General features: G+C 44.8%; 1 protein-coding gene across 2 annotated transcripts in view; it reads right to left on the bottom strand.

Annotated features, from left to right (window-relative positions):
• Positions 1–1,347: 1,347 nt before the first annotated feature.
• The window catches only part of kita (KIT proto-oncogene, receptor tyrosine kinase a), a 20,534-nt gene continuing 5,969 nt past the window's right edge, over positions 1,348–15,912 (bottom strand). Inside the window, exons 5-21 of one of the 2 annotated variants that reach the window (XM_023393188.2) lie at positions 15,705–15,897; positions 14,786–14,972; positions 13,932–14,047; positions 13,635–13,749; positions 12,220–12,404; positions 10,804–10,910; positions 10,537–10,663; positions 9,960–10,064; positions 9,569–9,679; positions 9,256–9,397; positions 8,991–9,085; positions 8,725–8,855; positions 8,270–8,392; positions 7,068–7,179; positions 6,877–6,976; positions 6,446–6,551; positions 1,348–4,339 (exon numbers count right to left, since the gene is read on the bottom strand). In XM_023393188.2, coding sequence (XP_023248956.1) covers positions 4,172–4,339; positions 6,446–6,551; positions 6,877–6,976; positions 7,068–7,179; positions 8,270–8,392; positions 8,725–8,855; positions 8,991–9,085; positions 9,256–9,397; positions 9,569–9,679; positions 9,960–10,064; positions 10,537–10,663; positions 10,804–10,910; positions 12,220–12,404; positions 13,635–13,749; positions 13,932–14,047; positions 14,786–14,972; positions 15,705–15,897 — 2,223 coding nt within the window. In that variant the 3' untranslated portion in view covers positions 1,348–4,171. The remainder of the gene's footprint in view (positions 4,340–6,445; positions 6,552–6,876; positions 6,977–7,067; positions 7,180–8,269; positions 8,393–8,724; positions 8,856–8,990; positions 9,086–9,255; positions 9,398–9,568; positions 9,680–9,959; positions 10,065–10,536; positions 10,664–10,803; positions 10,911–12,219; positions 12,405–13,634; positions 13,750–13,931; positions 14,048–14,785; positions 14,973–15,704; positions 15,898–15,912) is intronic. The other variant, XM_023393189.2, reaches the window with a different exon arrangement.

The raw sequence follows: 15,912 nt of genomic DNA, 5'->3' as shown, positions 1-15,912 counted from the left end.
GGGTGACATGCAGCAAAGGGCCTCGGGTCAGATTCGTACCCGGGCCTGGACCAAGCCTTCATGGCAACACACACATGCACATGTTCTTACCTGCTTTTTCAAAACCTTTTTTATATATATATTTTCTGGTTTACCAGAATTCGGATCAACAGTCTCTCAGAGTCAGATCGTGTCCCGGTTTGTCCGATCTGCTGCATGAGGATGAAAGGAGCGACTCACTGACTCCTGCAGCCAAATCTGAAGACGTGGAGACGAACAGACTCAGTTACTACACGTGTGTGTGATTCACTGACATTAAAATGCTATTTTTATTATTATTACTATATATACCACAGACTTTTACTGAAACATTTGAAACACACGAGAGATCTGAAGGACGCTGCTGAAGTTCGTAGGAGCTCTGACGTAGATAACTTCTATATCTTACGTTAACGTTACCGACGGCCCCAACCCAAACCCGGAGGATCCGTCTGGGCCTGCGCACGTGACGGGTTAATTAAAGGAAAAACCAACGTGAAGTGTCTTATATCTAATGTGTCGGTCATCACGAACATCCTTGTCTTTGATTCTCCGAGTCTCTGACCTCTACTGGAGACGTCGCACCGAAATCTCCCATGGGTGTTCAGCCGGGTTGAGACCTGGTGACGGTGAAGGTCACAGCAGGTGAGTCGCACCATCTTCCTCCTCATCAGTGACCCCTCCTGCCCCCTGTGGATGGGGGTGGTGTCATCCTGTTTCTCATTTCTCAGGTTTCTCTTTTAATGCCTCACACATCTGTATATTGTTTTGATTAGATTCAAGATTTATCTCAGCCGTCCTTCTTTTTTTCCTTAAAAACTTTCTTCAGTCTGACTAACAACCATTTGCATTCAGCTGCTCTCTCTCCACTTCAATGGTGGGATTTCCTGCTTGTCTCTTATCAGTTAGATCCTGAAACAATGGACTCTGCCCACGCAAATTTGTGCGGCGGGCCTGTCTGTTTCGAGTGCCGCTGTCCTCCTCGTGGCTTTCCCCTCACGACCAGATGTCCCTTTCTGGGCCGGAGCCAAAGGACTTCAGAGCAGAGCAGGAAGAAAGGCAAAAAAATAAATAACATGAGATAGCATGTCCTCCATTACTCTACTTTACAGCAGCGTGTGGAAACACCTGAGCTCCAGTTAACCTCCATCTCACAGCAACAACCTGCCGAGAGCGTTCACACTGCACATGGAGGAAAATCATCATCATCATACTGGAATGATGAACCTGTGAAACAGCTGTTCTGTTTCACAGATTCATCATTTCAGTAAGAAGAGCGTGATGCTCGTCTCAATGCAACGATGTAAAAATGGACCAAAAACGCTGAAATTGGGAATTCAATATACACAGTTTTATTTACATTGACACATGTAACACATCAGATTTAAGCAGTAACACTAAAGCCTTTAATAAATATTGTAGCAAAATGCAGGAAAAGTGTGACGGGAGCAACGAGATGAAAAATGATCTCTATTATTCCGAGGCGTCTCCTTCCTAGTCGTCATTATTTACCGGTATTGCAGCGAGTGTTGATGATGAGATACGACCGTGTTTCTGTGGCAGTTTCCAAGTGAAGCTGCAGAACTGGTTGAAATGATGAGATTTCGCCAATAAAAAAAAAAAAAAAAATTAAAAACATTAGCCAAAGCAAATCTCTTCTGTTTTAAGTTTCCATGGTGACAAAGAGACACAAGCAGCTTTTCCAGTTGATCCTACAGTTGGAAATCTGTGCACACATGAGAAAATACAGCACGATAGAATTCTGCACGAATGTACCACATCTTCATTGAGATAGACATCTTCAAAAAGCATCAACATTACTTTACAGTATACGCATATTTATATTTACAAAAAGACAGAGCGGTAAGACTGTGAGGTTTCAAAAGCCTAAACAACTCGGTGAATATTTAGTAGTGGCACCTCTTAACAGTAAATCTTTTAATTCAGCAATCACACGGTCACGCACACAAAGACAAGAAGACGTGCATCCGATTCCTCACACACACACACACACACACACACACACACACACACACACACAAACAGGACACTTTCCTGGTGCTCTTCACAACAACATCCACCAGTGGGAAGAGGGGAATCATAATGGTCTGGACTGATACAGACTACTGGCTGAGAGGTGCTGAAAGTCCCACTTCTGATGGAGGAAACAGCTGGAAACAAAGAAGAGAAGGACTGCTGGGAAACCAGCTACTGGCCGGAGAACAATGAGATGACCAACACACTGAGACTGAGCTCCGTATCCAGTGAGCAGAGAGCCGCCAAGACCCTCCGTTTTCCTCTGGCTCGTCAACCTCGCCTCACGGCATTTCATACGGGCGCCACTTTAACCGTGATGTACACTATACAACAGACTGTTGTCCCGATTCCTGGACCCTCGTAAAGGGGAAGAAAGTGAGAAGCAAAGAAAGCACATCTCAGGAATGGCAGTACCTGTCTCGTGCTTGTAAACAAAGACAACACACTGGATGTGGCAAGAGAGGAACCATATACACCTGAACAGTTATTTACACCTTTACAAGAGAACTCTCCAGCAGTCCAGCTGTCAAAAAGTGAAACTATACACCTGCCTCGAGTTACGAGCTTCACAGAGCGTCTCCTCTCATCAAACTCTTCCCGTCTCATCATATTAAAGCAATGACTATTATCATTACCTTCACATATTTACACATTTACAGTCAACAAGCATAGAAATGCAAAAGCTAGCGTACCATGTCTATATCTTATCTCTGAAGGAAACAGTGTGTGGAGTCATCATGGGCTGATCCACGGTGTGTGTTAATCTGATCTAATAAAGACAGGTGTTTGCTCTCCATGCAGGGACACCCAGTGCTGGGGAGGAACTACTCACCTACAGGATAACTTCATTAAATTACAAAATAAACGTCACTGGAATTTGTTACAGCTACTGAGGAAATGAGATCAATTACTAATCAAAATGTTTGTTGTCAGAATGATTTCAAAGGGATTACAAATATATTCTGTTTTAGCACAAAAGCTGAAATATAAATTGATTCTGTTGCTCTGCGTCTTGTGACCGAGCACCAACACCTTCTGTTGACTTGTCTGCAGGTCGGACAGGTGACAGGCAAATAGATAACTTTACTCAATTGTGTTTTCATTAAATATTAACTCGGAGGTCATTAGGTCATGAGATTTCTACAGGGCACTAAGTTAATGGTGCTGAAAAGTAATAAAAAAAAAGAAATAATACGTCACTTTAAGTCTTTAAAACCATTACATTACTCATTATATTATAATAATACATATATTACATAACCTTCCCAACACTGGTGACATCCAACATAAAAAGACAAATGTATCTCCTAAAAGACTTGAAGCACTTACGGACTCTAAGCATGACGCGCCATGCTGTCTAATAGCTTATATACCAGTGTCTCGATATCTCATTTTAAATTGGCCCCCGGAAAGTAAATCCTTCTTATAAACATTTGGAAACAGCTGGAAATAATACTGACAACGAAGGAATAAAAAGAAAAACAAAAAAAGCTGCATTACATAGTGTATGGAATGATGTGAAGTTCAAGTGCCTCAAGTGCTTCTTTTCTTTTTTCCTCCAACAAATTGCAACAGCCAACCAAAAATAAAAACTGCACGTACGTCTCTACGACAGAAAAAACAGCAAAGAATAACAAAACACAAAATGTAAAAAGAAAAAGAAAAATACTCCAATAGAAAGAAAGAAACAGTCGTGTACGGAGCGGCTCAAAAAAAACAAACAAAAACAAAACAAAACAAAAAACAAAACTTTTATGAAATATGTAGGAAAAAAGTAACAGAACAACTGAAAATAACAAAACAGTGTAATAATGAACTCAATGACAGTGTTAGAGTAACGGCTGATGTCCCTCCGCCCTCGCCGGCACTGAGCAGGGGAGCATTAGTCCAACTGTCCTCCCTATGATCAGCACGCAATAATAGTGACAGCAACGACAAAAGCCTTTTCTTCCTTTGGTCTTCTTTCTTCTAATTCATGGCAATTATCATTCCGTCTGCGACACGTGACGACAAGCGCTGCCGGTACCAGGGCGGTGGGCGGGTGTAGTGGTTGGGTGGTTTGTGGCGGAACATTACAGGCACTTCATGAGGCTGCCAGACAGGTCGGGTCGGGTCCTTACACCCGTTGCGCTGTGAGGGTTGTCCCCTCCAGGAAGACCTCGTGCTGGACCAGTAAGGGCTGGGTCAGAGCGCTGTTGGTGCCTGCTGAGGTGAGACGGTGAGAACTGGGCTCCTCCCTGTCTCTGGGCGTCACAGGAAGCCTGAAGCTGAAGTTCAGATAAATCTGAAGATAAGGAAGAGAAAGAGAGAGGAGCAGAGGGAACAACGTTTGTTAGGGTTTTTATTGTTTACCGTTTCAGTTCTGCAATTTCAAATATCACAGAAATTTCAGTGTTCACCTCAACTGCAGTTTACCTCTTTAGTAACTTAGGTGTTTGTGTCACGTATCATTACGCCATGAAGGTAAAACTTTAAGAAACTTTCACAACAAATTCACTTTAGATGAGCTTGAAACCACTGGGAGACAGTTAGCTTAGCTTAGCATAAAGACAGGAAGCAGCGGGGTAAACAGCTAGCCTGTCTCCAGCCATGCTAGCAGCTGTGTGAGGCTAAACTCATAAATGCTAACATAAACATGCTAATGAGATGACGATGGCAATGCTAACATGCAAAGGTTCAGCTGAAGTTTACCATGTTCACCATTTTATTGCAGTTCCTCAAACAGTGGCTTTATTTACCTCCACTGCACATGTCCGGCCTTTATCTGAGGCGGGACTTTATTTCTAAATCTCACTGTTTGAAAAGTAACTTCTCATATTTTATATTGGTTTAGATTCGCTCCCCTTCGACCTGCGAACACAGCGACACAGTTAAAGTTACTGCCTTACGATGTGAATACAAACACTCCCTGTAACTGTTTCAAATTAAAAGCCCTCTAGTATTTCAGTGAACTCGGTTTAATCCATGGAAAAACTGAGGTGAAAAACAACAAATTGACGTTTAAAAATAATCAAAGCACAGACGGTAATCTCCAATAGATCAATAACTTCTCTCTTTTTTTCACTTCTTGGTTTTTGTACAGATTAAACAAACAAGATTTAACATGTTAATTAACCTTTGAACCAAGTTAGCAGTTTCCCCGTTTACAGTGTTTATGCTAAGCTACGCTAACTGTCTCCAGCTTCATATTTACCTCACAAACAGAGAGAGCAGTATTTATCTTTTCATCTAACTCTCAGCAAAAGAGCTAATAAGCACATTTCCCAAAATGTTAAATTATCCCCTTAAAGCTAACGTCCTGAAGAACTAGCACAGCGTGTCAGAAGACAGAAAGAACAACAACAGAGGCCCTGGTGTATATATATATATATATATATATAGCTTTAGTAAAATCAGATGAGCCGAGAGGTCAAACACATCTGCTCATGCTGTGAGACGCCGCAGACCTTTAGCTGAATAATGTGTGCACACTCTGTGGGGTGATTTTAAAAGCTCTTTTCCCACAAGAAGTGATGCAGCAGTCACACACCGAGTTTTCAGAGTGAAAGAAACCTGTCGTCCGTTAGCCTTGGGTTAGCATTTAGCATAAAGGACAATGCTAAGATTCATGCATAAGGGTGTTTCTGAAACTACAGTCACTCTTGACCCTCCCAAAGTTAAAAAAATTAACCTCTTTGAATTTGAATTTCAACAATCACAGTAAGAAATAAATATAATCAGGTTCACAAAACTGAACGTGGTCGTTAAGATTTTAGTTTATGGTTTTCATCAATTGTTCCTACCAAATGTTCTTACAAAAACATTTGTTAAATACAGTTTCCTTCTTCAATTTATATCAAATTTTAATACATTTAAATAGATTTTCATCAGCCTTTGTATATGATTGTAAACACTGATATAAAAAATAATATAAAATATAGGATTTCATGGTTTTCTCTGACCTGACATGTCAACTGTTTCCAGATACAGAAAAGATAAAGTGAATTACTTTTTATGAAACATATTGTAAATTCTAATGTTTAAACATTTCTGGTCAAGTGTTTAAATGTTTTTTGCGATTAAAAAACATTATAATAATTATAATAAAGTATTGCTGCAGTCACGACAATGTAAATGTTAATGTGAATATTAATAATGCGACCTACTGTAGAGGAACAGACAGGAACAGACGGTAAACATCTTCGTCTTTGTTATTTTGTCGAGGCTCAAAAATGATGAAGTTCTCACATGAACCGTGTCACATCAAGTTTTTACCACTTTAGGTGCCTGAAGTGGCGTCTATTATTTCACTGCCTCATAATCTGTGTTGAACGGCCTGTGAAGTCTTCTCAGGTCATTATTTCTGAGGAATGCAGTTTTGAGTCAACAGCATCACAGCGGTGAAACCTACGTGCTTAGTGGCGTCTGACAGCTGCTGTTCAATCCTTTCCACGACCTTCCTGAAGGGGGGTCTGTTGAAGGGGTCAGCATCCCAGCAGGACCTCATAATCTGATACCTGCAGCGCACACACACACACACACACACTTTTATTTGTCAGCAGTTATCACATCCCCTTTTCTTTTTGTGTGCATACTGTTTCCCGTTCTCAGTTCCATCTAGTTTTAACATGTCCTCAGTTTTAGTTTGTCGCTCATGAAAAGCCAAATGCAGCATGATGAGAACGGGCTGCTTTTCAGATCCCCCACATTGCATTCTTTCATACTCTCCCCACCTCCATCTGTCCAGTCACACCATCTCTCCTATGCCCGTTTTACAAACACTCGCATTTCACTTCAACACCTTCTACACGCGTTCATGTCTCATCTTAAACAACAACTCACATTTCACTGGGTGCAAACTCTGGAGCGTCCATTCTGTAGCCTTCCTTTATCAGTTTGTAGAACTTGGCGTCCACTGGCATCCCAGGGTAAGGACTGTTTCCTGCGTTCAGCGGAGAGATACGGTTACATCGAGCACTTCTGAAAACACACAGCTGGACAAACACCGCCACGCAACGGGCGGCTAGACATACCTAGTGAGAAGATTTCCCAAAGCAGGATGCCGTAGGACCACACGTCACTTTCAAACGTGTACACGCACTCAAAGATACTTTCTGGAGACATCCACTTCACTGGCAGACGAGCCTGAAAGAGAAGAACTCGGTGAGATGGAAAGTGCAAAAGTGAAACCTTTCCCCAGTGATTTCTTTTTCATTTTAAATTTAACTGTGACTGAGGGCTGCTAAATGAACAGACTGTACCGATTGTCAGGTATGAACATGCCGTTCCTCTCAGGATTTAAAGACACGCAGAGCTTGGTGCATCTGTGACGCTCACGCCCGACACTTACAGAAAAATGCAGGCACACATTTCACACAGGTCTCCACGTTTTTGAACTATTCATTTAGCAAATATTTGGCTGCCACGCGCCGTCACAGCCGCGTACCGCAACGTGGAATCAGGCTAATGATTTAAATAAAGACCGAGATATCATCTGTAGAAATCAAGCGTGGAGCTGGAGTGAGGCCGCAGGGATGGTGATAAAACTAAATATGTTAATGGGAGTTACTGCCTCAATTTGTGAGCCGAGGTCTTGGAACATTCTGGCAGGAAAACACATAATGATCTGAGAACACGAATGAGGTTCAAGGTGAGTTTCACTCCACACAAAAAGGTACATCAGATAAGTCTGGAGTTACAATCCAAAAACACTGAGGGATCTTTGGTTTCAGCTGCAGGCACCTCTGGACGACATCAGCAGCTTTTCAAAAGTCTCAGTAACTGGCAGCTGGTTTAAATGAAATCAGGTTTACTGTGATTGTATTTTTGGATCGTAGCTTTTTAACAAATCAGATTTTATTTGTTTCCTGTTGGTTTTTCGTCTTGTTTGATTCTTTTCAGCAAGTAAATAAATCCATCATGCACTGTCAGTGTGGGTGGGCCTCCAAAGGCAACACGCAGATTGCCTGGATGACTTCACTCACATACAGCTTCAATCTGCTTTTTTCTAGCCAGTTGGAAAACTCCCAGATGAGGAGGTTTGCTTACACAGGATCTCTGACAAGTAACGACACGACGGACTGAGCGAGGGCACCACCAACACACCAGCTCATTACTTTTACAAACTGGTTTCCAAAGCAGGAAACCGAAGGACGAGGGCCGATTTAATTGGATGGCATGTTGAAGGATGACCACTGAATGTGTCCCGCGTCTCGAGTGTCACGCAGTTACTTACGTTTCCTTTGACTACATAGTTGGAGTCGGTGGTGATGTCCCGGGCCAGGCCGAAGTCACAGATCTTCGCCACTCTTCCTTGAGTCAGGAGGATGTTTCTGGCTGCCAGGTCTCTGTGGATACACTGGAGAACAAACGCACAGCTTGCCTTTAATACCCGCCGACACGTGTTACATACATGACCCGTCAATGATTTAACACGGGATGGTGAACGAGGCGCTTCTTCTCATGCAGCTTGCTACTGAATTCCCGCTCTGGAATCTGTAAGACACTGATACACGAGCTCACAGTATCTCTTCACATCTATTAATGTTTCAGCAGCATGCTCCAACATGCCTTTTAGATCCGTTTACTAGCTGTGGAAACTTGATGCATGCTCTGCCATATCATCATCATCATCATCATCAGAGTTTCAGAAATCAAGTGTGACAGTCGCACAGTGAAGCTGACTCTCACATTTTTGGAGGCTAAGAACTCCATGCCTTTGGCCACTTGGTATGAGAAGCTGAGAAGGTCCTCGGTGTCGAGAGACAGACCGTCCTCGTCAAACATCTCGCTCTCTGCGTCTGCTTCCACGTAGGAGCCGCCTGAGAGAGACACACAAACAGGATGGAGATCATTTCCCTGAAACTGCACCGAGTCTTTACTTCAAATGCTTCTCCGTATATATATATATATATTTTTCAACAGTGAGGTATTTGATGAATGGCTGGCTCGCTTGCCTTTGTGCAGCGAGCGTCTCTTCTCGGAGGACGAGCCGAAGGGAGGGTTGCCAGCAACAGAAGGCCTCATGGTCATGTAGCCGTTCAAGCTGTCTCTGTGAAGAGGAAAGGAGCAGTCTGGTCTCAGCTGAGCCGCAGCCACACACAGGCACGCTGCTGTCCAAATACCCTCCTCCTACGCACGCTCTGGATAGTAAATACTAGTACTCTCTTTTCTTTTCCATGCACAATAAACCGCTCGTTATACACAAGAAAAGAACCTGACCCAGCTGTGTCTCTCTGCGGCGTGATGTTGCGGTAGTAGCAGTCTTCCTCCGGCTTGAAGCAGATGAAGGATTCTCTCTTTCTGCGTAGAAAATTCAGAAGGTCTCCAAAGCAGCAGTACTCTGTTATCACGAGTGTGGGACCTGCAGACAAAGAGACACACGCCTCGTGAGACTCGTCTCGCCAAATACACCACGACACCTGCGTGTTGTAAAAAGTCTGTAAACAGCCTGTAAACAGTCTGTAAACAGTCATAGTTTCCAGATTCACTCCACAGTCTTAAATGATACTGAAGTGCAACATGGCGGCCGCACCTCCAACAGTGCAGGCTCCCAGCAGGTTCACAATGTTCATGTGGTTTCCCAAGTAACTGAGGACTTTCAGCTCTGACATCAGCGCCTCTTTCTCCGTGGCATGAGCGCTCGCTGCGGAAAGAAAAACACAAAACAGGATGAGTGTTTATAAAAGGATTAGGAGTAAAACTGAGCTCACAATCAACTGTGTTTATACAGACTATCATGCGCTCCTTTCTGCAAACTGAAATAAAAGCTTCCTGTTGGACGTGTTCGAACCACCAAATAAAAACCACATAAGATTGTCGTGGTTCGTCCCTGAAAAGCTGCAGGGCGAATTATGTTGTTAATATGTCACGGCGCGCGCACGTGTGTGTGTGTGTGTGTGTGTGTGTGTGTGTGTGGTGCTTACATTTGAGCATTTTCACGGCCACCGTCATGACGGAGTCTGCTTTGGAGAGACCGTACGCAGTGGCTTCCACCACTTTCCCAAACGCACCAGATCCCAGCGTCTTCCCTGAAGACGAGAGGACAGACACAAAAACTGTTATTCCCCCTCGTCCTGCTTCCCTCCCACTAACTGGCCCCGTGCCAGTGTTCCCAGGACAACACCAGTTTGAGCCCCCGGGCTGTGAACGTAGGCACCAGGACACGCAGGATCCTGTTTGAGGAGGTTGGTTAAAAACAACACCCAGAATATGTCAACAATATGGTGTTTGCAGTGAGGGAGGAAGGTTTCATTATTCATGTCCTGTGGAACTGGTTGGTTTCTGGTGACCACAGACTGTCAGTGTGAAGTGGCCTGAGGGCGGCAGAGATAACGTCAGGCCGACTTTATGACCGACACAAACATCAGGCTGCTGCTGCCCTGATTCACACCTGAGACACGACACCCAGGACACACACTGTGTCAGGAGCGACAGACTAATGGAAATCGCACAGACACACACTGCAGATGGTTTGTAGAACAGGAGGGGCGCGGCGCTCACCGAAACGCAAGTTGTTTCGCGGGAACTCCCACTGATGATCATACGGCAGCTGGGTGGGGTCAATGTACACATAGTTGTTTCCATGGATACCCTCGATGACTTTCCACTGAATCTGGTACTTGGGTTTCTGACATGAACGCAGACAAAAGAGAAAGAAAAAGAGTGAAACATGAATTAATGTTCACTCGTGTTGTTGCTGCTGTGTTTCAGAATTTGAGGGAAGAGGCGGCGGCAGCGGCGTGCAGGAAAAGCTCAGAGCGATCTTACCTGCATGTACTTGTAGAACAGCATGATGAGGACGAGGCAGAGGATGCCTGCGGCGGACACCGAGCCAATTAGCAGGGGGGTGAACAGATCGTGGGGAACAATTCTCTCTGCGGGGGGAGACAGAAACCATCATGTTGAACACAGGAGCGGCGACATTAGAGTCAATCAGACGCTCTCTCTTTGGTTTGCCGTGTTTACACTCTGAATGACATTGCAAAGGGGCATTAAGGTAAGCCAGAGAAGGGCTAAGTCACAGCAAAGCCCACTTTGGTCAAATCACAGCAAACTAATCCAATTATATATGTATACATACTGAGGAGTTCTCTGCTTTTTTCCTCTGTTTTCAAATTCTGCATTTATTTTGTTGAACTGCTTCAAATCGCTCGTGATTATTCTGCGTTTCACTGTATCGCTGTTGCTTTTACAGCTGTGCCGGTGAGTAATTATATATAATCAGTGTTCTGTTCCTTTGTGTCTGGCTGTTTGTTATGCCTTATTGTTTTGCTCCTCTGTACACTGGGGTGTAATAAGCTCTTTAGAGATAAGGAGCTTTCTCTCCACTTCAAATCTGAGAATGCAGAGTCTGCAGGAACTAATCCCCTGTAAACCTGTCAGTGGTTTCTAAAGCTCTGTGTATTCTGTGCTGCAGCTCACTGACACCTCCGAGCCTCCCACAGCCCCAGAAGGCCCGGCACCGCCAGGACTCCTACTGCGCTGCACACTGTCAGCGCCTCCGCCTGGTCTGTGCTACTCTGTGAAGCACAAAAATCCTGGGCACATGATCCCACCGGCCTGTCCCGCCTGGCCGCAAACGCTCGCCCACAGCCCCCCCCCCCCGGTGTCCTGCATAAACCCGGGTCTCCTGGCTCAGGCGGGGACAAAACTTTGCTGTACTTTCAGTTCCTGCTGCTCACACCATTTTGAAGATATTGTATAACAGATGGGGAAGCCGTTATAACAGAGCGGATTTGGAGTCATAAAGTAAACAATGGACTAAAGCTAATTCCTTTGTGTAAGTGACAACCTCTTATCGTGGCCAGTAATGTCTGAGGTATCTCTCCTTGCAAATGTTTACCTAACAGATTATGGAGGACCCACCTGTCGTTGCAAGACCACGTTTATGGGTTAATCCTCACCAAAGTCATGCTTTTAGTAAATATTGTGAGCCGAGGAATAAATCCTTCACGTGGTTTACTACAGGGCAGAGCTCAGATAACTTTGTTTGGGTGACAGAATATTTAACGCCACTGAATTTACTCCACAAAGTTTTAATGAAAGTGAAAGATTTCTCTTGTACCACTGACGCCGTTGCTCTTCTAACCTGAAGGTGAGGCCGTGCAGAGGATTACATCAACTCCTGTTTGAGTTGACTTATTTAAATGTCCTGCTCTGCATGTGTGTGATGTCTGCACTCACCGCTGATGGAGAAGAGCGTGTAGGCCTGCTCTCCCTCCACAGTGGCCACACATTCCAGAGTGTTGAACCGTCCCCTGCTGACGTTCACCCGGCTCTCCACCTCCGTCTTGCCAAACATGGGGCTGAAGAGCGTGACGGTGATAACGTTGTGCTCCTCCTGGGTGGCGTTCACCTGTTGGGAGCACCTGAGGGGAGAAGATTACACATTGTTGACAAACGGCTGACGGGATCACCGAGCTATTCGTCAATTGTCTCCTTTCAGGACGCTCAGGCTTCGCCGCCCTGACCCACATTCCTCACCTGAGCCGTGGAAACTCTGCAGAAAATGCAGAACATGTGTTCATGTTTGAGTTTTTCTTTTGTTGCCAGGAGTTAGTAGGTCATGGTAACTGTGTGTGTGTGTGTGTGTGTGTGTGTGTGTGTGTGTGTGGGGGGGGGGGGTGTGTTTTCAGTGCACATGAAACAAAGGTGAAACGTGCAGGTAGCACAGGGCTCCATAAAGAGCAGCTGTTATCTCAGTGCTCTCTGGTCACAGGCTTAGCCGTCACAGCCGGTCCGGTACATACATTTGCGTGCCTGTATGTAATAGCTATTAAGTGGATTTGATTATGATTAAAAAATGACAGGATAAAGTTTGGATAATCACTTATGATTCATTGCCTGTGCTGCTTGGGATTGGTGTTGCTACGGCAACCGGCGGCTCCTCCCTCAACACACTTTACGTTTGACACGGGATGAGCCGCGTCCAGTTGTATCCGGGCAGGTGTCCCCGCGCCCCCACCAATCACAAATCAATTCTCTCCAATCCCCTGTCACATGGGGGTCATCTTTATCACCGTCAACCAATCACAAGTCAGCCCCCGTCAAATCCCACAATCCCACATTCCACCGCCATCATCATTCCTCTATCCAATGTGTCTTTAGCGTGACCTTTAGGACCCTCGAGGTGTGTGAATGTAACGGCTCTGCCAGCGTGCGACGAGCAGGTGTTGCTCTGTGCAAACAACTTCCTGATAAAGCACCTAGGAATTTAGAGAAGTGCAAGAAACACGGACGTATTCAGAGTTTCCACGGCTTAAATCATCGTGCTGGAGTAATAAAAATAGATGCCTCACTGCCGTTGCAAAAGCCATGGCATTTATCTGCCGACATAAATCTAATAATTGGTTTGTTGTGGAGCATTTTATTTGTTGGATTACACAAGAGAGAGCTGCTTTTGATTTTGGTTTGGCACTTTTCCCCCCGTTTAGTCGACTGATGACCAGACGTCACAACGTTTCCCAACTTCAAACCAGCGAGAGAAGCACAAACAAAAACAGAAATGCAAAAAACCTGAATTGATTCTAACTCTTGCAGAAGGTTTCACTTTCATGCAGGTGTCAATAACTGATGATCAGATCAGTTGAGGTCCTCACCTGATGTATGGCTGCTCACAGTAATACCAGGTGATCTGGGGGGCGGGAAACCCCTCAGCCACACAGCGTACCTGTCCGTCCACCGGGCCCTCGTGAGATATGATCTCGGGTTTACCTGACAAACAAGGGTTAATGTTTATTTTACATTTCATTGCATTGTAAAGAACCCCGGGGGAGGGGGGAAAGGTCATCACAACCTATTCCCTCGCAAAGATTAACACAAGGCGGAGTAATGAAATCCATCATGTGGCTGCAGGGAACGAAAAACCTTTCAACGAAATCTATGACGCAACTTACTGGTCACAAAGATGGTGAACGTCTGATTCACTGATGCGTCGCCGTTGGAGGCTCGAAAGGTGTAAACTCCTCCCTCTGACATTTTCAGCCGCACCAGCCTCAGCTCGCTGTTGTACCTGAACACAACACATCACATTTTTAGCATGAATGCTCTTATTGATTTTCTTTTACAAACCCGAGGAAACACGGTGATTATTAATGTTTTAATGGTGCATGAACAGAGGAGAGCTGATACTGTTCTTTCATCCACGTCGGCTCATTCAATGTTTCTTTTTGTTCTGCACATGAGACTTTAACAGAGAAATATTAACTCTGCAGTGTTTTTGTTTTTCTTTACATCCAATGACTCTGGAGGCGACTCTACAAAGAAGATTGCTCCTGTTATTGGAATTGATTTATTGATTTTTAACACTGTAAGAAAGGCTTCAGTGATCGTCTCCCACTACGCACCAGCTGCTTCAGGCGGTCATGTGAAATTGAAGCCTAAAGGGAGCGTCCTAGTTCTCCCACATTAAAAGAGTTGTTTATAATAAACATCGTGACACATGAGCGAAAACTAATTCACCTCTTATAATAAATAAAGTTATGTAACATTCGTAACCCCTGCACAGAGGTAACACTGCAGATATTTCCTGACTTCTTTTCACATGAAAGTTATCTGTAATCAGTTTCTATTTCACTGGAAACCGCGGAGTATCTTTAGGATTTCAGCTGAATTTCTCAGGCAGCTGTGACAAGAGCAGCTGTTGCATTATCACCTGCAGCCGAACCAAAGGCGCTAAATTCCACTGACGGACGGTAATGAACATTTTCATCTAGGTGGTAAAGTAGCGTGCGTCTGTGTGTGGCCTCGCCTGTATTCGTGGCTGTGTGTGGTGATGACGTGGTCGGTTGTGTTCTTCAGATCGTGGCCCATGAAGCTCCAGGCGAAGGTGTGTGGTTTGGGATAGGCCTCCATGTCAGCGCTCAGGGTCAAGCTCTCGCCCGAGCGCACCTGGATGGTTCTGTTGTTTGTGGGCGTTAAGTTGATGAACCCTTTGTCTGTAAGAGGAGAGGGGGGGGGGAGGTGTGGTTAGAGGATCTGCAGAGGGGTAAAATGAGGTTGTGCTGGGCTACACACTTACTGGTGTTTGCATGGTGCAACTCCCAGACACAGAGACCAGGGAAGACAACACAGACAATCACTCAAGACTTTGACATTTAGGGAAATATCCTTATTCACTTTCTGAAAACATCAATCCCACTCTCATATCCTACAATCTCCACGAGCAGCTGGTTAGCTTAGCTTAGCGTAAAGACTGGAGACAGAGGGAAACAGCTAGCCTGACTCTGACCAGTTCTGTATTGTATAAAAACTGAGGCGTGAAAACAACAGCTCTCTGATTTACATGGTTTTGCCTCAGGAGGTTAATGTGGCCGGTCAGGAAATAATCCAGCACATAACACCCTGTAAAACAGCAAGCTGCCTGTTTTATGTTTGTCCAGATGGAACCAATGCTAAACAACATGTTAACTAATCAATGTTAGGGGGTTTAGTAAAGGCTTTCTTAGAGCCAGGCTAGCTGTCTCTGTTTCCAGTCTTTATGCTAAGCTAGGCTAACTAACTGTGGGAAATAGCTTAACATTTACAATACTGATATGATCAATCTCCTATCATCTCAATCTCAGCAAGAAAGTGAATATGCAACATGAGGAAACTTAAAGCTGCCGTCAGGAATTCAAGAGGAGAGTGAGACATCAGTGAGATGCTGCAGCTTCCTTTCACACACTCACCGTAAACATCCAGCCGCACCGACTGCGTGCTGACCCCTCTCTCGTTCTCGGCTTCACATCGGTACGTCCCGACGTCTTGGGGCCCGACCGCCGCAACGTGCAACGTGGAGCTGCGCATGTGAGTGAAGTTCTCCGTCAGGATGCGTGAAGCACCGTCAATCTTTGCTGGTTGCTGTGGATACCAGACGGCACCCTGTCAACGCCCAGA

This window comes from Seriola lalandi, unplaced genomic scaffold (genome assembly GCF_002814215.2).
Source record: "Seriola lalandi dorsalis isolate HSWRI2012SDOR001 ecotype SW California unplaced genomic scaffold, Sedor1 jcf7180002054930, whole genome shotgun sequence".
Taxonomy (NCBI): domain Eukaryota; kingdom Metazoa; phylum Chordata; class Actinopteri; order Carangiformes; family Carangidae; genus Seriola; species Seriola lalandi.
The sequence above is the reverse complement of the archived record's forward strand: the minus strand, read 5'-3'. Positions and strand labels throughout refer to the sequence as shown.